Source organism: Salmo salar, chromosome ssa12, assembly GCF_905237065.1.
Source record: "Salmo salar chromosome ssa12, Ssal_v3.1, whole genome shotgun sequence".
Classification (NCBI taxonomy): domain Eukaryota; kingdom Metazoa; phylum Chordata; class Actinopteri; order Salmoniformes; family Salmonidae; genus Salmo; species Salmo salar.
In genome coordinates this window covers 22,347,936-22,375,211 of record NC_059453.1, presented here as the reverse complement: position 1 = coordinate 22,375,211, position 27,276 = coordinate 22,347,936, and the positions used below count along the sequence as shown (strand labels likewise).

Below are 27,276 nucleotides of genomic sequence, written 5' to 3'. Positions count from 1 at the left end.
AATGCCGGGTTTAGACGACTAGACGACTTTCAAAATCCTAACGTCGCTGAGCTGCTCACATTTAACGCCCGTCTTTCCTGTAGCTTGTTGTCTGGCTAACGGAGTGGTGCGCACACTAAACGATGTGGCACAGACGGGTGTCACACACTACAAGACTCTTCAGTTGGTTGTGAGGATTCTCCATACCACGCTGTCTCGCGAAAACAATGTGATTAGATCGTTAACGTAGCCACAACAAGCTGTGGCTCAGACAAGCCTCAAACGTTTTCAGTCAGACATTCACGCTTGCCATACAGAGTTGAAATATCTAGCCAATACATTTGGAATTGAATAACATTGGTAGTGAACTTCAGAGCTGTAACGATTTGATACTTTGGCTTTGGTTAAAGGCAAGTACAAACACATACTAGTAGTAATCACTCCTGCTGGAGAGTCTGGGTGATGTGATGCAATATCATCATCATCATCATCTCACTGGCTTCTTCTCTGGCGAGCTCTCATTGGCTATTGCTGATCACTGTTCTCAAAACTTGTCATTGCACCCCTCACACTACATTGGAGATTTTGAAAATATTGGGACGTGTGAAAGACGGGATCGGTGGCCCTCGGATTGCATCACTGAACCGAGCGTCGGTGACAGCCATGCACCCCAAGTACGCAACGACATAGGGATTTTGTCTCCGATCTCAAAAACTTGTCTGGGACAGCTAAACTCAGGGCCAAAATAGTGTGTACGCTCCCGGCTTATGGTAGGCAAAAATGATAATGCATCGTCATTGTCATCAAGAACCCAATCTGCCAGCCTCGACTCCCTCCTCCTCAACACTCATCTGTTTGATCTTGTTCTCGTGGATGACTCTCCCTCCCACTCACATCTCATTCACCTATCTCCCTCCCTCCTTCACCCATCTCCCTCCCACTCACATCTCATTCACCCATCTCCCTCCCTCCTCATTCACCTATCTCGGCAGGCAGCTGTTTGATCTTGTTCTCGTGGATGACTCTCCCTCCCGCTCTCCTCCCACTCACATCTCCCTCCCTCCTCCTCCCTCATTCACCCATCTCCCTCCCTCCTCCCTCATTCACCCATCTCCCTCCCTCCTCCTCCCTCATTCACCCATCTCCCTCCCTCCCTCCCTCCTCCCTCATTCACCCATCTCCCTCCCTCCCTCCCTCCTCCCTCATTCACCCATCTCCCTCCCTCCCTCCCTCCTCCCTCATTCACCCATCTCCCTCCCTCCCTCCTCCCTCATTCACCCATCTCCCTCCCTCCACCCTCCCTCATTCACCCATCTCCCTCCCTCCACCCTCCCTCATTCACCCATCTCCCTCCCTCCTCCCTCCCTCATTCACCCATCTCCCTCCCTCCTCCCTCCCTCCCTCATTCACCCATCTCCCTCCCTCCTCCCTCCCTCATTCACCCATCTCCCTCCCTCCTCCCTCCCTCATTCACCCATCTCCCTCCCTCCTCCCTCCCTCATTCACCCATCTCCCTCCCCCCTCCTCCCTCATTCACCCATCTCCCTCCCCCTCATTCACCCATCTCCCTCCCCTCACACCCACTCCTCCCCCTCATTCACCCATCTCCCTCCCTCCTACTCCCTCATTCACCCATCTCCCTCCCTCCTCCTCCCTCATTCACCCATCTCCCTCCCTCCTCCTCCCTCATTCACCCATCTCCCTCCCTCCTCCTCCCTCATTCACCCATCTCCCTCCCTCCTCCTCCCTCATTCACCCATCTCCCTCCACCACATCCCTCCCTCATTCACCCATCTCCCTCCCTCCTCCTCCCTCATTCACCCATCTCCCTCCACCACATCCCTCCCTCATTCACCCATCTCCCTCCACCACATCCCTCCCTCCACTCACCTCTCTCCATTTCCCTCCTCCCCCATCTCCCTCCCTCCTCCTCCCTCATTCACCTATCTCGGCAGGCAGCTGTTTGATCTTGTTCTCACGGATGCTGAGCATGGTCAACTTCGCCAGGTTCCGGATGTCCCTCTCCACCGCCGTGATCCGGTTGAACCTCAGGTACAGTGTGGTCAGCGACGTCACCCGGTAAACCACTGCCGGTATCTCCCTCAGTTTGTTATGCCTCAGGTCCAGCATCCTCAACTTCTTCAGGGAGTCCAAGGACTCTGGTAGGCTGGTTAGAGAGTTCTCACTCAGGGCTAAGGTGACCAGGCCAGACAGGCAGCCCACTTCTGAGGGGAGGCTCTGGAGCTTGTTGCTGTACAGGTAGAGCTCTGCCAGCTGGGTGAGTTCCTTGATGGAGGTGGGTAACATGTGGATGGAACGCTTGGACAGGTCCAGACGCATGGAGTTCTCCTCACGGCACTTGTGGAGCTCTTTGATCACCTGGGAATGGGGAAGTTGTGTGTCCATGTTATTGAAGACATGTTACGTGTTTCCAAAACTCAGTCTTGAGGACCCACGGGTAGTTTGCCTTAGCACTACACTGCTGATTTAAATAAATCCACTCATCAACAAACTTTGATTATTTGAATGAATGGTGCAGTGCTAGAATAAAAAAAGATGTGCCCCCTTGGGGTCCCCAGGACTGAGGTTGAGAAACGCTGTGTTGTGTGATGTAGAATAATAATAATAAACAGGTTTTTTCTGGATCAAAATTGGGCTTAGGTGGTGGGCGTGGCCATGGTGTGGACCCCAATGGTGTAGACGCCAACCCAATTTTGGGGAAATTTCTACACATTCTGCCATGAGGCGGAGACGAAAATGTGCAATTTTAAAGCTAATTTCCTGCAATTCTACACATTTTGCCATGGCTTATGCTATCGGAGTGACTCAAACATAAATTTTAGACAGAATATTTGTTCTCAAAGATGATCTTATTGAAAAGTATATTGGTCCATTATCTTTTATACATACTTTACATCTGTATCCGAAAGTTACACAACGCCATACATGTGATCTGCAGTTTTTAGGCCTGTTGGACGTACTGCCAAATTCTCTAAAATGACGTTGGAGGCGGCTTATACTAGAGAAATTAACATTCAATTCTCTGGCAACAGCTCTGGTGGACATTCCTGCAGTCAGCATGCCAACTGCAAGCTCCCTCAACTTGAGACAACCATGAATGCCATGGTTGAGTGAGCATGCAGTGTGACAAAAATGATTTGTACACAACATTTGAGAGAAATAATCTTTTGGTGCTGTGGAACATTTCTGGGATCTTTTTTTTTTTTTTTCAGCTGATGAAACTCTCAACACTACATGTTGCATATATATATATATACATATATATACATATATACACACACACACACACACACACACACACACACACACACACATATATATATATATATATATATATATATATATATATATATATATAAAATAAATACAATTCTGGCAGCTTCATTAAATAGTACCCGTAAAACACCAGTCTCAACATCAACAGTGAAGAGGCGACTCCGGGATGCTGGCCTTCTAGGCAGAGTTCCTCTGTCCAGTGTCTGTGTTCTTTTGCCCATCTTAATCTTTTTGTTTTATTGGCCAGTCTGAGATATGGCTTTTTCTTTGCAACTCTGCCTAGAAGGCCAGCATCCCGGAGTCGCCTCTTCACTGTTGACAGTGAGACTGGTGTTTTGCGGGTACTATTTAATGAAGCTTCCATTTGAGGACTTGTGAGGCGTCTGTTTCTCAAACTATACACTCTAATGTACTTGTCCTCTTGCTCAGTTGTGCACTGGGGCTTCCCACTCCTCTTTCTATTCTGGTTAGAGTCAGTCAGTTTGTGCTGTTCTGTGAAGGGAGTAGTACACAGCGTTGTATAAGATCTTCAGTTTCTTGGCAATTTCTCTCATGGAATAGCCTTCATTTCTCAGAACAAGAATAGACTGACAAGTTTCAGAAGAAAGTTCTTTGTTTCTGGCCACTGCAACTTCACAAAATGAATTTCCATGCAAATGGACAATAAAGTATATCGTATCGTACATACATTTTCTTATGAGTAGCCCCTGCAGGAAACAAAACCCTTGACCATAGCGCTGCAAGCGCTATGCTCTACCAACTACCACATAGGAACACAAATAATGCGTCTTATTAATATGCGTTTCGATAAAAACATTATTTTCAGTCACAAATAATGTGTACGTTATGATACGTTAGGCTGTGTGTTTTGTTAAAAAAGTATCTCATCTTACCTCGGCGTTGCTGGACTTCTTGCGTGTCCCCGGCGCCGGGTTGGGCCTCTTTATCGTGTTGTCCACGGAGAAGGCAACGGCGGGCGACGCGGAACCTGCATCCTTCTTTCCTTCTTTGGCATCTTTCCCTTTGGCCTTGGGATCCTTGCCGCAGTCTTTGCCGCCTAAGCCAGCCAGGGCCGCCTTGGCCTCCTTTTCCTTTTCTTTCCCTCCTGTCGGAGCTCCTTTCAGGTCCTTCTCTTTCCAGTCTTTGTTACCTAAAGTACTACTCATGGCGTCGACGTGATTGTCGGTCCCCCTGCGGAGTCTCTCATGGGACCGCAACACCCCAACTGTCACTCTCCTTGGTTTGTTTGGAGTTTTCCCTCAAAAAAGCAGTCAACAGACAAGTAGGCGTGGAGAGGGATAAGAGCAGGAGACCACCTTTATAAACACACCAGCTGATACATACCTGTGTAGGCCTATACATTTACTTCACAAATAAATCCCTGTGATCCAAGCGGTTTCGTTTCTCAGAACGCCATAGGGGAGTAAATCCTTTGAAGCTGTGACTTGACAGGAGTGGTGGTGGCAGCCATGGGCCACCTAGTTGTTTGAACTGTAGACGATTCCCCTCAGTTCGGTTTGAAGCCAGTTCAGACTAGAAAGGTCATCGATGTTCTCATCCTTTGGGCTTTTTGAATGCTGTTGAATAAAACATAGACAATGAGTCAAAAGGCTGTTCAACGTGATCATATTTGAAATGACGAGTCAAAATCACATTTGATATCTTAGTGAACAGCGGTAAAAAATATCTATAAAAAAGGAGGCAGACGGATTATATTTTAGGCCGATATTCAATATCATTAAAAGGGGCAATCAGCAGTTTCTATATTCATTTTTGGACTAATGATATGTACCCATTGATTCTTGATGAATATAAACGTATAAATGCCTCATAAGCTTAATTCAACTGTCACACCCCAACAGAACCCCAAATATAAGTTTATTTCACTCCAATGTTTGTAAACAAAGTAAATGTAAACAAACACTATATAGCCTCAAAACATGGTTAAAACTAATGTTGATATCATGGATGACCAATTCTTGCATCCAAAGCTCGGTCTATGAATTTGAGAGTGATTCAATGTCTCCAGCAACATGCCTCAGCTTTTTACCGAACCAGGGGTGGGGAGTACGCTTTACTATTGTTTCTACTACTGATTGCCGCTTTAAAATGTGAACATTTTGATAACAGAATTTCCCCAGAGAGCCATGTACGCATTAATGTATCAATTTTAAAATCAAATACAAAACATAATGGTAATAATTTTATTTGAATGGTAAATCTCTTGATAAAATGTAAATGAAATGGCATATGCCTTCTCACAATACAGGTAAATGCATATTCAATAGGGGTGTGTGCATGCATCGAGTTATTGAGCTAGTTTTGGCTGATCAGTGGAGTCAGATACCTTATTTACATAAGTATTCAGACCCTCTGCTCAGGTGCATCCTGTTTACATTGATCATCCTTGAGATGTTTCTACAACTTGATTGGAGTCCACCTGTGGTCAATTCAATTGATTGGACATGATTTGGAAAGGCACACATAAGGTCCCACAATTGACAGTACATGTCAGAGCAAAAACCACACCATGAGATAGAAGGAATTGTCCGTAGAGCTCAGAGACAGGATTGTGTCGAGGCACAGATCTGGGGAAGGGTCCCAAAAAAATGTCTGCAGCCTTGAATGTCCACAAGAACACAGTGGCCTCCATCATTCTTAAATGGAAGACGTTTGGAACCACCAAGACTCTTCCTAGATTTGGCCACCCGGCCAAACTGAGCAATCGGGGGAAGAAGGGCCTTGGTCAGGGAGGTGACCAAGAACCCACACTCTGACAGAGCTCCAGAGTTTCTTTGTGGAGATGAAAACCTTCCAGAAGGACAACCATCTCTGCAACACTACACCAATCAAACTTTTATGGTAGAGTGGCAAGACAGAAGCCACTCCTCAGCAAAAGGCACATGACAGCCGCTTGGAGTTTGCCAAAAGGCACCTAAAGACTCTCAGACCATGACAAACAAGATTCTCTGGTCTGATGAAACCAAGACTGAACTATTTGACTTGAATGCCAAGCGTCACATCTGGAAGAAACCTGGCACCATCCCTACGGTGAAGCATGGTGGTGGCAGCACCATGCTGTGGGGATGTTTTTCAGCAGCAGGGACTGGGAGACTAGTCAGAATCGAGGGAAAGATGAACAGAGCAAAGTACCAAGAGATCCTTGATGAAAACCTGCTCAGGACCTCAGACTGGGGTGAAGGTTCACCTTCCAAAAGGACAATGACCCTAAGCACACAGCCAAAACAACATAGGAGTGGCTTCGGGATAAGTCTCTGAAAGTCCTTGAGTGGCCCAGCCAGAGCCCGGACTTGAACCCGATCGAACATCTCTGGAGAGACCAGGAAAAAGTTGTGCAAATCTCCATTCAACTTGACAGAGCTTGAGAGGATCTGCAGAGAAGAATGGGAGGAACTCCCCAAATACAGGTCTGCCAAGCTTCTAGCATCATACCCAAGACGACTTGCCGCTGTAATCTCTGCCAAAGGTGCTTTAACAAAGCACTGAGTAAAGGGTCTGAAATTTCAGTTATATTTAAAAAATTACCCAAAAAATTCTAAATTCCGCTTTTTGGTTGCTTTGTCATTATGGTGTATTGTGTGTAGATTGAGGAGGAAAAAACGATTGAATCAATTTTAGAATAAGGCTGCAACGTAACAAAATGTGGAAAAAGTCAAGGGGTCCGAATACCTACTGATCAACAACATTTGAATAGAAGCATCACTCCGGCATGTAGGCACTGCTGTTAGTTTGAGGATATAAAATAACATCTATTCAACGTAACTTTGTGATCATAGATGCTTATGAAACTAGTATTTTTGTAATTTGCTGTGATCGGGAAAAATATTTTGTTTTCTGCTGTCAGGACACAACTGTAAACAACTCACCTACCAGGACAAAATCCAAAACAACTCAATCGGCTAGTTCAGCCATCTGTCAATAAATGGGCGGGTTCTAACTTGTATCCTACTGCTACGATTAGATAGAGTGAGGCTGTAACTCCGTTTCCTTTCACATCTCTTTCCATTGCTCATATCACTTGGTGCTGTGTACTGATACTATGACAACTAGCTCAATGGCAATGGCATTTGCTACCAAGTCATGAATGTACATAATATCTAACAAGGACAACGAGGGTAGGGGGAAATGTCTCGTTGCCGAAAATGGTGCATGTGTAAAAATGATAACCAGCTAATGTTAGGAGCTAATAGCCAACGTAGCTAGCTATCTGATATCTTAGGACCATGCTTACCTAGCCAGCTAGCTAGCATAGTAGCTAATATAGCTAGCTAGCTAACACCACAGATGAAATGGCTAATAATCGTTATCTTTGCTAACAGGTCACATAGCTATGTGCTTAGTTAGTTTATTTTTATTTTTCACCTTAATTTAACCAGGTAGGCTAGTTGAGAACAAGTTCTCATTTACAACTGCGACCTGGCCAAGATAAAGCAAAGCAGTGCGACACAAACAACAACACAGAGTTACACATGGAATAAACAAACATACAGTCAATAACACCATAGGAAAAAAGTCTATATACAGTGTGTGCAAATGAGGTAAGGGAGGTAAGGCAATAAATAGGCCATAGTGCCAAAATAATTACAATTTAGCAATTAAACACTGGAGTGATAGATGTGCAGAAGATGAATGTGCAAGTAGAGATACTGGGGTGCAAAGGAGCAAAAAAGAATAACAGTATGGGGATGAGGTAGTTGGATGGGCTATGTACAGGTGCAGTGATCTGTGAGCTGTTCTGACAGCTGGTGCTTAAAGTTAGTGAGGGAGATATGAGTCTCCAGCTTCAGTGATTTTTGCAGTTTGTTCCAGTCATTGGCAGTAGAGAACTGGAAGGAAAGGTGGCCATAAAAGGAATTGACTTTGGGGGTGACCAGTAAAATATACCTGCTGAAGCGCGTGCTACGGGTGGGTGCAGCTATGGTGACCAGTAAGCTGAGATAAGGCGGGGCTTTACCTAGCAAAAGCTTATTGATGATCTGGAGCCAGTGGGTTTGGCAACGAATATGAAGTGAGGGCCAGCAAACAAGATTATATAGGTCACAGTGGTGGGTAGTATATGGGTCTTTGGTGTCAAAACGGATGGCACTGTGATTAGAGGTCGACCGATTAATCGGAATGGCCGATTAATTAGGGCCGATTTCAGGTTTTCATAACAATCGGAAATCTGTATTTTTGGACGCCGATTTGGCCGATTTCTTTATTATTATTTTTTTTACACCTTTATTTAACTAGGCAAGTAAGTTAAGAACACATTCTTATTTTCAATGACGGCTTAGGAACGGTGGGTTAACTGCCTTGTTCAGGGGCAGAACGACAGATTTTTTACCTTGTCAGCTCGGGGATTCAAATCTTGCAACCTTACGGTTAACTAGTCCAACGCTCTAACCACCTAGTTTACATTGCACTCCACGAGGAGCCTGCATGTTAGAAGCCAAGGTAAGTTGCTAGCTAGCATTAAACTTATCTTAGAAAAACAAATCAATCATAATCACTAGTTAACTACACATGGTTGATGATAATTACTAGATTATCTAGCCTGTCCTGCGTTGCATATAATCGCTTAGGTACACGTTGCTCCAACCATAAACATCAATGCCTTTCTTAAAATCAATACACAAGTATATATTTTTAAACCTGCATATTTAGCTAAAATAAATCCAGGTTAGCAGGCAATATTAACCAGGTGAAATTGTGTCACTTCTCTTGCATTCATTGCACGCAGAGTCAGGGTATATGCAACAGTTTGGGCCGCCTGGCTCGTTGCGAACTAATTTGCCAGAATTTTACGTATTTATGACATAACATTGAAGGTTGTGCAATGTAACAGGAATATTTTGACTTATGGATGCCACCCGTTAGATAAAATACGGAACGGTTCCGTATTTCACTGAAAGAATAAACGTGATAGTTTCCGGAATCGGCCATATTAATGACCTAAGGCTCGTATTTCTGTGTGTTATTATGTTATAGTTAAGTCTATGATTTGATAGAGCAGTCTGACAGAGCGATGGGAGGCACCAGCAGGCTCGTAAGCATTCATTCAAATAGCACTTTAGTTTTGCCAGCAGCTGTTTATGACTTCAAGCCTATCAACTCCCGAGATTAGGCTGGTGTAACCCATGTGAACCGGCTAGCTAGTAGCTGGGTGCGCGCTAATCGCGTTTCAAACGTCACTTTCTCTGCATGGGTAACGCTGCTTTGAGGGAGGCTGTTGTCAATGTGTTCCTGGTTCGAGCCCAGGTAGGAGCGAGGAGAGGGACGGAAGCTATACTGTTACACTGGCAATATTAAAGTGCCTATAAGAACATCCAATAGTCAAAGGTATATGAAATACAAATCGTATAGAGAGAAATAGCCCTATAATTCCTATAGTAACTACAACCTAAAACTTCTTACCTGGGAATATTGAAGACTCATGTTAAAAGGAACCACCAGCTTTCATATGTTCTCATGTTCTGAGCAAGTAACTTAAACGTTAGCTTTTTTACATGGCACATATTGCACTTTTACTTTCTTCTCCAACACTTTCTTTTTGCATTATTTAAACCAAATTTAACATGTTTCATTATTTATTTGAGGCTAAATTGATTTTATTGATGTATTAAGTTAAAATAAGTGTTCATTCAGTATTGTTGTAATTGTCATTATTATATACACACACACACACACACACACACACACACACACACATTGACATACTGCTCAAAAAAATAAAGGGAACACTTAAACAACACAATGTAACTCCAAGTCAATCACACTTCTGTGAAATCAAACTGTCCACTTAGGAAGCAACACTGACTGACAATACATTTCACATGCTGTTGTGCAAATGGAATAGACAACAGGTGGAAATTATAGGCAATTAGCAAGACATCCCACAATAAAGGAGTGGTTCGGCAGGTGGTGACCACAGACCACTTCTCAGTTCTTATGCTTCCTGGCTGATGTTTTGGTCACTTTTGAATGCTGGCGGTGCTTTCACTCTAGTGGTAGCATGAGACGGAGTCTACAACCCACACAAGTGGCTCAGGTAATGCAGCTCATCCACGATGGCAGATCAATGCGAGCTGTGGCAAGAAGGTTTGCTGTGTCTGTCAGCATAGTGTCCAGAGCATGGAGGCGCTACCAGGAGACAGGCCAGTACAGCAGGAGATGTGGAGGAGGCCAACAACCCAGCAGCAGGACCGCTACCTCCGCCTTTGTGCAAGGAGGAGCAGGAGGATCACTGCCAGAGCCCTGCAAAATGACCTCCAGCAGGCCACAAATGTGCATGTGTCTGCTCAAACGGTCAGAAACAGACTCCATGAGGGTGGTATGAGGGCCCGACGTCCACAGGTGGGGGTTGTGCTTACAGCCCAACACCGTGCAGGACGTTTGGCATTTGCCAGAGAACACCAAGATTGGCAAATTCGCCACTGGCGCCCTGCGCTCTTCACAGATGAAAGCCGATTCACACTGAGCACGTGACAGACGTGACAGAGTCTGGAGATGCCGTGGAGAACGTTCTGCTGCCTGCAACATCCTCCAGCATGACCGGTTTGGCGGTGGGTCAGTCATGGTGTGGGGTGGCATTTCTTTGGGGGGCCGCACAGCCCTCCATGTGCTCGCCAGAGGTAGCCTGACTGCCATTAGGTACCGAGATGAGATCCTCAGACCCCTTGTGAGACCATATGCTGGTGCGGTTGGCCCTGGGTTCCTCCTAATGCAAGACAATGCTAGACCTCATGTGGCTGGAGTGTGTCAGCAGTTCCTGCAAGAGGAAAGCATTGATGCTATGGACTGGCCCGCCCGTTCCCCAGACCTGAATCCAATTGAGCACATCTGGGACATCATGTCTCGCTCCATCCACCAACGCCACGTTGCACCACAGACTGTCCAGGAGTTGGCGGATGCTTTAGTCCAGGTCTGGGAGGAGATCCCTCAGGAGACCATCCGCCACCTCATCAGAAGCATGCCCAGGCGTTGTAGGGAGGTCATACAGGCACGTGGAGGCCACACACACTACTGAGCCTCATTTTGACTTGTTTTAAGGACATTACATCAAAGTTGGATCAGCCTGTAGTGTGGTTTTCCACTTTAATTTTGTGTGTGACTCCAAATCCAGACCTCCATGGGTTGATAAATTGGATTTCCATTGATTATTTTTGTGTGATTTTGTTGTCAGCACATTCACCTATGTAAAGAAAAAAAGTATTTAATAAGATTATTCATTTCCTTCAGATCTAGGATGTGTTGTTTAAGTGTTCCCTTTATTTTTTTGAGCAGTATATATATATATATATATATATATATATAAAATTTCAATATTTGATTATTTATTTATTTTTAAATTGGCATCGGAATTTTTTTGGTCCTCCAATAAATCGGTATCGGCGAGAAAAAAATACATAATCGGTTGACCTCTAACTGTGATAGACTACATCCAGTTTGCTGAGTAGAGTGTTGGAGGCTATTTTGTAAAATGACATCGCCGAAGTCAAGGATCGGTAGGATAGTCAGTTTTACGAGGGTATGTTTGGCAGCATGAGTGAAGGATGCTTTGTGGCGAAATAGGAAGCCGATTCTAGATTTAATTTTGGATTAGAGATGCTTAATGTGAGTCTGGAAGGAGAGTTTACAGTCTAACCAGACACACATAGGTATTTGTAGATGTCCACATATTCTAAGTCAGAATCGTCCAGAGTAGTGATGCTGGACGGGCAGGCAGGTGCTGGTAGCGATCGGTTGAAGAGCATGCATTTAGTTTTACTTGGGTTTAAGAGCAGTTGGAGGTCATGGAAGGAGAGTTGTATGGCATTGAAGCTCGTCTGGAGGTTAGTTAACAGTGTCCAAAGAAGGGCCAGAAGTATACAGAATGGTATCGTCTGCATTTAGGTGGATCAGAGAATCACCAGCAGCAAGAGCAACATCATTGATGTATACAGAGAAAAGAGTCAGCCCGAGAATTGAACCCTGTGGCACCCCCATAGAGACTGCCAGAGGTCCGGACAACAGGCCCTCCGACTTGACACACTGAACCAGGCGAGGCAGTCATTTCAGAAACCAGGGCTGTTGAGTCTGCCGATAATAATATGGTGATTGACAGAGTCGAAAGCCTTCGCCAGGTCTATGAATACAGCTGCACAGTATTGTCTCTTATCGATGGAGGTTATGATATCGTTTAGGACCTTGAGCGTGGCTGAGGTGCACACATGACCAGCTCGGAACCCAGATTGCATAGCGGAGAAGGTACGGTGGGATTCGAAATGGTCGGTGATCTGTTTGTTAACTTGGCTTTCGAAGACCTTAGAAAGGCAGGGTAGGATAGATATAGGTCTGTGGCAGTTTGGGTCTAGAGTGTCTCCCCCTTTGAAGAGGGGGATGACCGCGGCAGCTTTCCAATCTTTGGGGATCTCAGACGATACGAAGGAGGAGGTTGAACAGGCTAGTATAGGGGTTGCGACAATTTTGGCAGATCATTTTAGAAAGAGAGGGTCCAGATTGTCAAGCCCTGCGGATTTGTAGGGGTCCAGATTTTGCACCTCTTTCAGAACATCAGCTATCTGGATTTGGGTGAAGGAGAAATTGAGGAGGCTTAGGCAAGTTGCTGTGGGGGGTGCAGGGCTGTTGACCAGGGTAGGGGTAGCCAGGTGGAAAGCATGGCCAGCCATAGAATAATGCTTACTGAAATTCTCAATTATTGTGGATTTATCAGTGGTGACAGTGTTTCCTAGCCTCAGTGCAGTGGGCAGCTGGGAGGAGGTGCTCTTATTCTCCATGGACTTTACAGTGTCCCAGAACTTTTTGGAGTTTGTGCTGCAGGATGCAAATTTCTGTTTGAAAAAGCTATCCTTTGATTTCCTAACTGCCTGTGTATATTGGTTCCTAACTTCCCTGAAAAGTTGCATATCGTGGGGGCTATTGGATGCATGCATGTCCGGGCATGTCGACACAAGCCTTATTATTAGTGAATTAACTAAACAAATATTTTATTTTGGTCATAGTGTCAATTCCTGCATTTCTCAATACTGCGTCCTTTCTATTGAAGAATGAGCCAGCTTGCTGCTGTGGTTGATTTTCCCAGCTAGACATTCCTCAGCATTGTGCAATCAGAGCTAGGGCTATCATGTCATGGTATTTTTCACAGTACATTTCTTTCTGCATTTCCTGCACTTATTTGAGAATTTCCACACTGCCACGTAGGGCTGCACAATACAGGCAACAAATCTAAGCCTTGTTTTTTGTTGTTGTAAAATACGGTATACCGCCCAGCCCTATGTGCAGTGCTCATGGCTCAGGCTGGCATCGCAGCAGCTTTGCTATGTAGAGGGACTATTAGCAAAGCCGATAGAGAGGGGCCGATAGAATAGAAAAGGCCAATATCATCCCGATACATGGGCTTGGACGATTATCAGTCGTTCTCTAAATCCTATCATATTGATAACATTGCAATATTATTTGAGCTAGCTGGCTGTACCAAAACTACAGTATTTTTCCTTCATAGCTTGTTCAAATCAAAATATATTTGTCACATGCCATGAAGACAACAGGTGTAGACTTTACTGTGAAATGCTTACTTACGAGCCCTTTCACACAAAAAAGAATTAGCAAATAAGAAAAAAAATGAAATACTAACAATAAAATAACAATAGCGAGGCTATATAAAAGGAGTAGAGGTAATATGTAGATGTAGGTAGTGACTAGGCAGCAGCGTATGTGAAGAGTGTGAAAGTGTGTCCATGTGCGACTGAGTGTGTGGTGTCATAATGTGTGTGTGTGTGTGTTGGAGCGCCAGTGTAGTCAGTGTGTGGGTAGAGTCCAGTGAGTGTGCATAGAGCCAGTGCAATAATATCTCTCCATCTTTTTTATTTATTTTTTTTAAATAGGGAGACAATTTGTATTCAGCACTTATTTCCATGACTGATCAAAATCGTTCTCTCATTGCTCTCTTGTCCCTCTGCAGCAGACAGAGGTGAGCAATAAATCACAGTATCGAATCTACGGCGGACCCCATTTAGTCGACTGGTTGATTGGCTTTTGGTCGACCAATTTTTTTTTTAGTCTAGCAGTAGCAATAAATAAATAAATAAATAAATAAATAAATAAATAATGGTGTACAAGACACCTGTCAAATTGGCACCTGTTTGAGTGGACTGATCCATTGTGGGGATGGCACAGTCCATCACTAAGACATATGCTACTGAAATTGTATATGGTTATACTATGTAAGAACAATGATGCTACACTAATAAAAATAATAATATTTTATAACAAATGCCTTCCCTGTGGCTCAGTTGGTAGAGCATGGTGTTTGCAACGCCAGGGTTGTGGGTTCGATTCCATTTATATATACTGCTCAAAAAAATAAAGGGAACACTTAAACAACACATCCTAGATCTGAATGAAAGAAATAATCTTCTTAAATACTTTTTTCTTTACATAGTTGAATGTGCTGACAACAAAAATCACACAAAAATAGTCAATGGAAATCCAATTTATCAACCCATGGAGGTCTGGATTTGGAGTCACACTCAAAATTAAAGTGGAAAACCACACTACAGGCTGATCCAACTTTGATGTAATGTCCTTAAAACAAGTCAAAATGAGGCTCAGTAGTGTGTGTGTGGCCTCCACGTGCCTGTATGACCTCCCTACAACGCCTGGGCATGCTCCTGATGAGGTGGCGGATGGTCTCCTGAGGGATCTCCTCCCAGACCTGGACTAAAGCATCCGCCAACTCCTGGACAGTCTGTGGTGGATGGAGCGAGACATGATGTCCCAGATGTGCTCAATTGGATTCAGGTCTGGGGAACGGGCGGGCCAGTCCATAGCATCAATGCCTTCCTCTTGCAGGAACTGCTGACACACTCCAGCCACATGAGGTCTAGCATTGTCTTGCATTAGGAGGAACCCAGGGCCAACCGCACCAGCATATGGTCTCACAAGGGGTCTGAGGATCTCATCTCGGTACCTAATGGCAGTCAGGCTACCTCTGGCGAGCACATGGAGAGCTGTGCGGCCCCCCAAAGAAATGCCACCCCACACCATGACTGACCCACCGCCAAACCGGTCATGCTGGAGGATGTTGCAGGCAGCAGAACGTTCTCCATGGAGTCTCCAGACTCTGTCACGTGCTCAGTGTGAACCTGCTTTCATCTGTGAAGAGCACAGGGCGCCAGTGGCGAATTTGCCAATCTTGGTGTTCTCTGGCAAATGCCAAACGTCCTGCACGGTGTTGGGCTGTAAGCACAACCCCCACCTGTGGACGTCGGGCCCTCATACCACCCTCATGGAGTCTGTTTCTGACCGTTTGAGCAGACACATGCACATTTGTGGCCTGCTGGAGGTCATTTTGCAGGGCTCTGGCAGTGCACAAAGGCGGAGGTAGCGGTCCTGCTGCTGGGTTGTTGCCCTCCTACGGCCTCCTCCACATCTCCTGATGTACTGGCCTGTCTCCTGGTAGCGCCTCCATGCTCTGGACACTATGCTGACAGACACAGCAAACCTTCTTGCCACAGCTCGCATTGATGTGCCATCCTGGATGAGCTGCACTACCTGAGCCACTTGTGTGGGTTGTAGACTCCGTCTCATGCTACCACTAGAGTGAAAGCACCGCCAGCATTCAAAAGCGACCAAAACATCAGCCAGGAAGCATAGGAACTGAGAAGTGGTCTGTGGTCCCCACCTGCAGAACCACTCCTTTATTGGGGGTGTCTTGCTAATTGCCTATAATTTCCACCTGTTGTCTATTCCATTTGCACAACAGCACGTGAAATTTATTGTCAATCAGTGTTGCTTCCTAAGTGGACAGTTTGATTTCACAGAAGTGTGATTGACTTGGAGTTACATTGTGTTGTTTAACCTGTTGGGGATAGGGGGCAGTATTTGCACGGCCGGATAAAAAACGTACCCGATTTAATCTGGTTACTACTCCTGCCCAGTAACTAGAATATGCATATCATTGTTTGATTTGGATAGAAAACACCCTAAAGTTTCTAAAACTGTTTGAATGGTGTCTGTGAGTATAACAGAATTCATTTGGCAGGCCAAAACCTGAGAAGATTCCAAACAGGAAGCGCTCTCTCTGACCATTTCATGGCCTTATTGATCATCTCTAACCAAAACAGGGGATCTCTGGCATGACGTGACATTTTCTAACGCTCCCATAGGCTCTCAGAAGGCGCCAGAAAGCTGAATCGTGGCTTTGCAGCCCATGGCTGAAAAACATTAGCGCATTTTGTAAGTGGCCGATCTGAGGACAATGGGACGGGGCGCGCGTGCCCGAGTCGACTCAATGTTTACTTTGTATGTATTTTAAACAGCGGTTGACATGCTTCGAAGTACGGTAATGGATCATGCGCGTGACCCTTATTTACACTTCGGATAGTGTCTTGAACGCACGAACAAAACGCCGCTATTTGGATATAACTATGGATTATTTGGGACCAAACCAACATTTGTTATTGAAGTAGAAGTCCTGGGAGTGCATTCTGACGAAGAACAGCAAAGGTAATAACATTTTTCTTATAGTAAATCTGACTTTGGTGAGTGCCTAAATAGCTAGCCCTGTGATGCCGGGCTATCTACTCAGAATATTGCAAAATGTGCTTTCACCAAAAAGCTATTTTAAAATCAGACATAGCGAGTGCATATAGGAGTTCTGTATCTATAATTCTTAAAATAATTGTTATGCTTTTTGTGAACGTTTATCGTGAGTAATTTAGTAAATTCACCGGAAGTGTTCGGTGGGAATGCTAGTCACATGCTAGTCACATGCTAATGTAAAAAGCTGGTTTTTGATATAAATATGAACTTGATTGAACAAAACATGCATGTATTGTATAACATAATGTCCTAGGTGTGTCATCTGATGAAGATCAAAAGGTTAGTGCTGTATTTAGCTGTGGTTTGGGTTTATGTGACATTATATGCTAGCTTGAAAAATGGGTGTCTGATTATTTCTGGCTGGGTACTCTGCTGACATAATCTAATGTTTTGCTTTCGTTGTAAAGCCTTTTTGAAATCGGACAGTGTGGTTAGATTAACGAGAGTCTTGTCTTTAAAATGGTGTAAAATAGTCATATGTTTGAGAAATTGAAGTAATAGCATTTCTAAGGTATTTGAATATCGCGCCACAGGATTACACTGGCTGTTGAGTAGGTGGGACGCAAGCGTCCCACCTAGCCCATAGAGGTTAACCTCTTACATCTAGACGTTCCGCTAGCGGAACACCTGCTCCAATATCCAATGATAGGCGTGGCGCGAATTACAAATTCCTCAAAAATACAAAAACTTCAATTTTTATACTAGCCATAACAGGTTAAGTGTTCCCTTTATTTTTTTGAGCAGTGTATATAGATAGTAGCCAAAAGTGTTAAACAAATCAAAATATATTCGAGATTCTTCAAAATAGCCACCCTTTGCCTTGATAACAGCTTTGTACACTCTTGGCATTCTCTCAACCAGCTTCATGAGGTAGTCACCTGGAATGCATTTCAATTAACAGGTGTGCCTTGCTAAAAGTTAATTTGTGGAATTTCCTTCCTTAATGCGTTTGAGCCAATCAGTTTTTTTGTGACAAGGTAGGGGGGTATACAGAATATACATTTTACCAAATAGGGCTCAAGTCCATAATATGGCAAGAACAGCTCAAATAAGCAAAGAGAAATGACAGTCCATCATTACTTTAAGACATGAAGGTCAGTCAATACGGAAAATTTCAAGAACTTTGAAAGTTTATTCAAGTGCAGTCGCAAAAACCATCAAGCGCTATGATGAAACTGGCTCTCATGAGGACCGCCAAAGGAAAGGAAGACCCAGAGTTACCTCTGCTGCAGAGAATAAGTTCATTAGAGTTACCAGCCTCAGAAATTGCAGCCCAAATAAATGCTTCAGAGTTCAAGTAACAGACACATCAACATCAACTGTTCAGAAGAGATGGTGTGAATTAGGCCTTCGTGGTCGAATTGCTGCAAAGAAACCACTACTAAAGGACACAAATAAGAAGAGGAGACATGCTTGGACCAAGAAACATAAGCAATGGACATTAGACCAGTGGAAATCTGTCCTTTGGTCTGATGAGTCCACATTTGAGATTTTTGGTTCCAACTAGAGGTCGACCGATTATGATTTTTCAACGCCGATACCGATTATTGGAGGGCTGGGAGGGAAAACCGCTGCCGATCAATCGGCCGATTTTTTTCCCTTTATTGATTTGTAATAATGACAATTACAACAATACTGAATGAACACTTATTTTAACTTAATATAATACATCAATAAAATCAATTTAGCCTCAAATAAATAATGAAACATGTTCAATTTGGTTTAAATAATGCAAAAACAAAGTGTTGGAGAAGAAAGTAAAAGTGCAATATGTGCCATGTAAAAAAGCTAACATTTAAGTTCCTTGCTCAGAACATGAGAACATATGAAAGCTGGTGGTTCCTTTTAACATGAGTCTTCAATATTCCCAGGTAAGATGATGTTTTAGGTTGTAGTTATTATAGGACTATTTCTCTCTATACGATTTGTATTTCATATACCTTTGACTATTGGATGTTCTTATAGGCACTTTAGTATTGCCAGTGTAGCAATATAGCTTCCGTCCCTCTCCTCGCTTCTACCTGGGCTCGAACTAGGAACACATCGACAACAGCCACCCTCAAAGCAGCGTTACCCATGTAGAGGAATGGAAAAAACTACTCCAAGTCTCAGAGCGAGTGACGTTTGAAACGCTATTAGCGCGCACCCGGCCAACTAGCTAGCCATTTCATATCGGTTACACCAGCCTAATCTTGGGAGTTGACAGGCTTGAAGTCATAAACAGCGCAATGCATTGCGAAGGGCTGCTGGCAAAACGCACGAAAGTGCTATTTTGAATGAATGCTTACAAGCCTGCTGCTGCCTACCATCGCTCAGTCAGACTGCTCTATCAAATCATAGACTTAATTATAACATAATAACACACAAACACGAGCCTTAGGTCATTAATGTGGTCGAATCCGGAAACTATCATCTCGAAAACCAAACGTTATTCCTGTTACATTGCACAACCTTCAGTGTTGTCATAATTACATAAAATTCTGGCAAATTAGTTCGCAACGAGCCAGGCGGCCCAAATTGTTGCATATACCCTGACTGCGTGCAATGAACGCAAAATGACACAATTTCACCTGGTTAATATTGCCTGCTAACCTGGATTTCTTTTAGCTAAATATGCAGGTTTAAAAATATATACTTCTGTGTATTGACTTTAAGAAAGGCATTGATGTTTATGGTTAGGTACAGTCGTGCAACGATTGTGCTTTTTTCGCAAATGCGCTTTTGTTAAATCATCCCCGTTTGGCGAAGTTGGCTGTCTTTGTTAGGAAGAAATAGTCTTCACAGTTTGCAACGAGCCAGGCGGCCCAAAATGCTGCATATACCCTGACTCTGTTTGCAAGAGAAGTGACACATTTTCCCTAGTTAAAAGAAATTCATGTTAGCAGGCAATATTAACTAAATATTAACTAAATATGCAGGTTTAAAAATATATACTGGTGTATTGATTTTAAGAAAGGCATTGATGTTTATGGTTGGAGCAACGTGTACCTAAGCGATTATATGCAATGCAGGACAGGCTAGATAAACTAGTAATATCATGAACCATGTGTAGTTAACTAGTGATTATGATTGATTGATTTGTTTTTTTATAAGGTAAGTTTAATGCTAGCTAGCAACTTACCTTGGCTTCTTACTGCATTCGCATAACCTCGTGGAGTGCAATGTAAAGCAGGTGGTTAGAGCGTTGGACTAGTTAACCCTAAGGTTGCAAGATTGAATCCCTGAGCTGACAAGGTAAGTCTGTCTTTCTGCCCCTGAACAAGGCAGTTAACCCACCGTTCCTAGGCCGTTATTGAAAATAAGAATGGGTCCTTAACTGACTTGCCTAGTTAAATAAAGGTCAAAAAAATAAAAATAATATTTAAAAAATAATCGGCGTCCAAAAATACCGATTTACGATTGTTATGAAAACTTGAAATCGGCCCTAATTAAATCGGCCATTCCGATTAATCGGTCGACCTCTAGTTCCAACCGCCATGTCTTTGTGAGATGCAGAGTTCGTGAACGGATGATCTCTGCATGTGTGGTTCCCACCATGAAGCATGGAGGTGGTGGTGATATGGTGCTTTGCTGGTGACACTGTCAGTGATGTATTTATTTAAACTGTTCTGCCTGCGGCTATGGAACCCTGACCTGTTCACCGGACGTGCTACCTGTCGCAGACCTGCTATTTTCAACTCTCTAGAGACAGCAGGAACGGTAGACATACTCTCAATGATCGGCTATGAAAAGCCAACTGACATTTACTCTTGAGGTGCTGACTTGTTGCACCCTCGATAACTACTGTGATTATTATTTGACCATGCTGGTCATTTATGAACATTTGAACATCTTGGCCATGTTCTGTTATAATCTCCACCCAGCACAGCCAGAAGATGACTGGCCACCCCTCATAGCCTGGTTCCTCTCTAGGTTTTGGCCTTTCTAGGGAGTTTTTCCTAGCCACCGTGCTTCTACACCTGCATTGCTTGCTGTTTGGGGTTTTAGGCTGGGTTTCTGTACAGCACTTTGTGATATCAGCTGATGTAAGAAGGGCTATATAAATACATTTGATTTAGAATGCAAGGCACACTTAACCAGCATGGCTACCACAGCATTCGACAGCAATACGCTATCCCATCTGGTTTGCGTTTAGTGGGACTATCATTTGTTTTTCAACAGGACAATGACCCAAAATACACCTCCAGGCTGTGTAAGGGCTATTTGACCAAGAAGGACAGTGATGAAGTGCTGCATCAGATGACCTGGCATCCACAATCACCCGACCTCAACCCAATTGACATGGTTTGGGATAAGTTGGACGGCAGAGTGAAGGAAAAGCAGCCAACATGTGCTCAGCATATGTGGGAACTTCTTCAAGACTGTTGGAAAAGCATTCCAGGTGAAGCTGGTTGAGAGAATGCCAAGTGTGCAAAGCTGTCATCAAGGCAAAGGGTGGCTACTTTGCAGAATCTCAAATATAAAATACATTTTGATTTGTTCAACACTTTTTTGGTTACTACATGATTCCATGTGTTATTTCATAATTGATTTCTTCACTATTATTCTACAATGTAGAAAATAGTAAAAATAAAGAAAAAACCTTGAATGAGTAGGCGTGTCAACTTTTGACTGGTACTGTGTATGTAAAAAAAAAAAAAAAATCATACATTTTCCTTTAATTCTACCACCCCTCCTGTAATTGGATTAAACTAATGAACACCACCACTTAGGCTTCTACTTCCAGTTTATACGTACTATATACATTTTACAGACACAGTATATTTTACATTAGTTAGATTTTGTTTGTCTTTAGTCCTTTAATCCTACCACCCCTCCTGTAATTGGATTAAACTAATGAACACCACCACTTAGGCTTCTACTTCCAGTTTATACATACTATATACATTTTACAGACACAGTATATTTTACATTAGTTGTATTTTGTTTGTCTTTAGTCCTTTAATCCTACCACCCCTCCTGTAATTGGATTAAACTAATGAACACCACCACTTAGGCTTCTACTTCCAGTTTATACATACTATATACATTTTACAGACACAGTATATTTTACATTAGTTAGATTTTGTTTGTCTTTAGTCCCATCCTTCAGCTCCACTCAACCCCTCCCATCCATCTCTGAACACCATCCAGTTGATTTCTATTTGCCATATGTTGTTTTTTTGTAACCTTTATTTAACTAGACAAGTCAGTTAAGAACAAATTCTTATTTACAAGGACGGCCTAGGAACAGTGGGTTACCTGCCTTGTTCAGGGGCAGAATGACAGATTTTTAGCTTGTCAGCTCAGGGATTCGAACTTGCAACCTTTCGGTTAATGGCCTAACGCTCTAACCACTAGGCTACCTGCTGCCCCAGGCTGTAAGCCTAAGAGCTGTAGGGCTAAAAGCACTTCCTGTTTACTCATAATACCGTAACTTAGGCCTGTATTTCAATAGGCTACAGTACTGCATCAATAAATCATTCATTCCTTCATATCACAGAATACAAGTCATTCATGAGTTGAAATGCAATCAAGCATTTTAGTTTTAAAATAAAATATAGCGAGCCTTGAATAATTAGCGTAAACAACAAATAAACCGTTCCATTTCGGTAGTTCCATTTCAGTTTGCTTAAAGCATCAGACAAGCTCAGTGCATATCTGATTTGATTAAAGCACATAGGATGTGTCTATATGATGGAAAAATACACGTTATAAAATGTCAACCAAATAATTGGTCAAAAGAACAGACATCTATATTGGTCAATTGAGACTTTTTCTTCTTCTCGGGGACAGCCCTAATCAAACTACATAGAATCACAATACATATCGTATCGGCACTTAAGTATCGTGATAATATTGTACTGTGAGGTCCCTGGCAATTCCCAGCTCTATTAGTGAATAAGCTAGGCCATAGGCAACTTCAACATGTTAAGTGAGATGACATTGTAAGCCAATGAATGTACTACAATAGCTACAAGTGATGCTGAGAAAACCTGGTAAGTAGGTTGGCCTGACTTATCCTAAAGGTCATAAAAGACAAATTGACAAGTGTCAAGAGCTTCAACATCAAAATGATTGATATAAAACCAAAGTCTCTTGGTTCGTGTCTTTGTTCTGTCCATAGAAATAGATTATCTAGGAAGGGTTTGGAACCTCTAACCCTCATTCTAGTTCTGTGGTTCCATCTCACAGCCTGTAGTAGAGTTGTAGCATAATTTGTATGTAGTAATAGGCTACAGTATGAAGCCTAATAAAGTCATTGTCTGTTATGCTCTAGGTGTGTGTGTAGTGTAGAAAAAGAGCAGGCTTGGCTACAGATCAGAGCTAAGGGAAAGGTTAGCACTGCTGCTGAGAGTAGGGGTTTGTGTGTGTCTAATCTTTGGGAGGGAGCGGTCTTCAAAGCATAAGACTCATAAAACCTATAGGGGTAAAAAGGGGTCCTGTTGATCCTCTTAATGACAAAGAGATAAGCTTAAAGGCCCAATTTCTGCTTTTTTTTTATATGAAATCAATTCTGTAATAGCTCACCATTAAAAATGGTAAAAAAATAACAAATATTGCTTTATTTGCAACAACAAAGAAAACTCGAAAAATAATTTGCTAGGACTGTCGGAGTGGTCTGAGTGGGTAAACTGGAAACTTGCTGTTATTGGTTAGAGGTTTGTAACTCTTTGTTATTTATGTATTAATTCATTTTCCCCTGGTGATGTCATCAGGCAAGCTGAAACTCCACCCATGCAAAACCAAGTGATTAGAAGGTCCTGTGTAGATTGTATTTTCAACCAGCAACTATCAGGAAATAACAATGATCAAAGGTGTTCACACTTTTACAGTGTTAGTTTCATCAGCTGTTGTACAATATTATACAAAAACACAGGAAAAACTGAATGTTGACTACACAGGGTCTTTAATATTGCTGTGTAGGTATATTTTGTGCTGCTCTTCTCAGTAACAGTTATGTTCACTCAACAGAGAAGTATCTAGCAGCACTGACTTAGGATGACTGTGAACTCTATATTAGGCTACTAATAAAATAAGAAAATAGATGGTGAATATTAAAAATACATAAATAACAATGTGACAGACTGTATACTGTGAACTAGGCCGACAGCAAAGCATCAATCACTGAATGACCTCTGACTCAACCCAGATTATAATGAACTAAGAGAAAGGTGATGGATGTTGAATATCAAAATACATTACAGTATAAAATAATAGTTGATTGTATCAATGCAGGCAGCTTCTTTGCGTTTTCTTTTGGGAATAGTCCCTCAAATAGGGTCGTCACTAGTTGCCAAAAAGTCATAAACCCCGTGCCACAAAGTCACTGCTAAACTTAAGACAAAAAAGCACATTTTTGTTTTCATGTAGAGTATTTTTACGATACAGCCAATTTTGACTTTGTGGCATTGGTAAGTAGGCTATCACATCAATCATGTCTTGGATAAAGGCAACACAGCAGTGGGGTCTGGAGTTGCCTGGCGACTCATTCTGAATTTAATTTTGCTGCTCTAACTATCATTCAGTCAGACTGCCATCGTAGAAGTCCTTTCTGCTGACGTCAAAGTGAGGGGCGTTATACAAAACAAGTCATCTGCGATTGGATTGTCTCTAACCAATCAGAGTATCAAAAGCAATGACCATTTCTGAAACGCCGCTTTACCCACGTCTTCAGGCTCTGGCCACACCCATGGGTTACTGGGACCAACCAGAACGGTTTGAACGTGTTCGCATTCGAGAAGTCCTCTGGGAGGAGATCAAATGCAGACTCATTGTGGAGAATACATTTTAATGAGCGTGGCGTTTGGCCAGAGAGATGTGGACTGGTCACCAGGCATAGTCTGGGGTGCATCAAGTGTCAAAATCCCAACAATAAACATGGCAAAGGCAAGCAGAGAACTAACCTACTGGCTCTCACCTAAACAAGCAGTGGGTGTGATGTCATTGTTTGTTTATTCTTTAAATTCCTCTTCAAAATCATAAAATGTACCCAAAGGTTTGAAACAAACATGAGAGCTAGTTTAATAATATGCAGGTGACCGAACCGAAGGAGCACTCTCCTCCCCCCCCTCCTAACTCCAGAAAAATTACTTGTGGGTGAAGTCATGCTGTAGAAAAAGCACATAAGGTCAAGGGTCACGGAGCGCAGCAACTTTCCAGTTATTTTTCATCACTGACTGACTAAATGTATCATTCCAGATTCCACTCCATATTTTGGAAATAAATATTTTGCCATGAGCATGGATGAGTGAGCCCATCATCATACCTGGTTTTTCAGTGTACCAGACAAGACAGGCTAATGAAACATATTTCTGGAACAAAACCTAAACCCAACTGTCAATATTTAAATCCCTACAGTTTTCATGCCAAATCATAAACAAATCCTTAATTTCCTCCACCAGCATCATCATCATAATCATCACTGTAGCTTTAATCAATTCACGTGCCAATTGTTAAGCCTCTACTTGTATAATGTAGCCTATAGCCAGTTGGTGGACATCTTGGGCAAAGCAAGCAGTCACTACTACCAATCCTGCCAAGTCTTCCCATGTTGTTGCGTCATGTTTGCTCAAGACTGGCCAATTTTCTTCATCTCTCATCTCTGTCCTCTCCCTTTGAGGATTGCATAAGTCTACGCATATATCATCATCATAGGAATAATATTGGAATAACACATAGGTTTAGGCTTTGATATGATACAATCACTACAACTGTGCAAATACATTTAGCTGCCATATTTGTCATTGATTATTCCAAAGTCCTTAACCCCCAATCTCCCCATGTCCACTCCTGAATGAATGACAGTCAGAGTTTATTTCTGCTCTTTTTCCCTTGCATATCTTTTCTCATTTTACAAAGCATTTAGCTAACTAGGTAGGCTTAACAACTGTCTCACTGACTGACTGACTATCAAAAATGATTACAACCAATAGGCCTAATACTACGCAGCTCCTGTAATGTGTCTACATTTGACAGTGATGGCAAGAGATGCACTGGTGAGGTGGCAGGCCGCTACTAGCTACATAACCAGCCCACAGCACAAGCAGGATGTAACCGTGCCAATGACAAATCCGTGGAAAGAGATTATCGATTAAACCGGTGCCACAGATCGTGGAAGTCAAGTTACTTCAAGATCACGATTGATATGCGTAAAAACGAGACGCAGGCCAACCTGTGTGTGTATGATACAGCAGCAAACGATGGGGTGGTCCTGCTGTTCTAGTCAAAGCCACATACTAACGTTAAGTTGGTTAGTTAGCCAGCCTACGAACTGGCTAACAAACTAGCTAGTTAGCTATTGATTGTTTGGGAAAAGTAGCCGCAAACAGCTAGCTATTCTTAATTTAGTGTCACTCTTGTCGTGCTAACAAAATCTGTAAGCAAGCTAGCTAAATCATTTCAACTGGTCATGAAATCAAAAAACGAAACGTCAACAGATCAAGCTAACTTCAGAAGCTAAGTGAGGCTGGCAAACATTTTTTTGAAACCATTCAGTCAAATCGAGGAGGAAACAACTATGACAACGTCATATCTAGGTACAATTCTGGTAGAGGAAACAAATATCAGTCTCAGTAGCTAGATAGCAATTTCTTTTTATAAATAAGAAGGCCAACGTTAACCTCCAAGCTCACATACCCGAGCGTTCTGACTGTGCGGTTCCCGTAGGCCCCACCAAAGCAGCTGTCAGACTTGGAAAACCATCCCGACAATCGCGAGCCTATCACGGGGAAATAAGCAAGCACGCAACCCCACTATCGAGCTACCTTCCTCAACTGTACTGACACCCAAATAATAACAACTATTATGTTAAAATCGTTAGTTTACAGATTGACACTTGGTCATTCAAGGCCGTTTTCTCGTCAAGCATTTTCGCAGCGCCCTTTTCTCGCTCTCGTAGTGAAATGAGGAAAAAACAAAACATTCTCCAAACAGCGGCCATTCCGAACAAAGCTGGAACAAAAGAGTGCGTTCTCAGCCTACGGAAAGGCGTCATCAACCAAGCTATGCGGATGACAAAAGGGACATTTAAGAAGCCTACTATAAAAACATCAGGTATATTGAAACGTATGAAGTAATATAACTGTTTTACCTTCAGAGGTGTGACTCTGCCATCCCTGCTTCCTCCTCTTTCCTACCACTGCTGTTGCTTGGGTCCCCTCCCTACCACCAAATTGCGTCACACGCACGTATTACCAATGTATCACGAGACTTACTTGAACAGAAAAAGGTGTTTGGGTAAGTGAAAATGTGTAATTTAGCTACCTGACATATTTATTGTCATCATAAAAGTGTAAAAGTCAGAAAACCCCGGAATATAACTCAAAGCTTTTTTCCTGGGAGTGAAAATGAATGTTTGAAGCAAGCATATATTGCTAGTAGGTTTAGTATAAAATCGTTTATAATCGTATTCAA

The 27,276-nt window shown here is 42.9% G+C and overlaps 1 protein-coding gene across 2 annotated transcripts in view; it reads right to left on the bottom strand.

The window, feature by feature from the left end:
- LOC106564476 (leucine-rich repeat protein SHOC-2) overlaps window positions 1-27,077 on the bottom strand; it is a 40,663-nt gene extending 13,586 nt beyond the window's left edge. Inside the window, exons 1-3 of one of the 2 annotated variants that reach the window (XM_014130589.2) lie at window positions 26,954-27,077; window positions 4,170-4,853; window positions 1,923-2,358 (exon numbers count right to left, since the gene is read on the bottom strand). In XM_014130589.2, coding sequence (XP_013986064.1) covers window positions 1,923-2,358; window positions 4,170-4,442 — 709 coding nt within the window. In that variant the 5' untranslated portion in view covers window positions 4,443-4,853; window positions 26,954-27,077. Of the gene's footprint in view, window positions 1-1,922; window positions 2,359-4,169; window positions 4,854-26,499; window positions 26,517-26,953 lie in introns of those variants that run through there. The other variant, XM_045691044.1, reaches the window with a different exon arrangement.
- Between the last annotated feature and the right edge of the window lie 199 nt (window positions 27,078-27,276).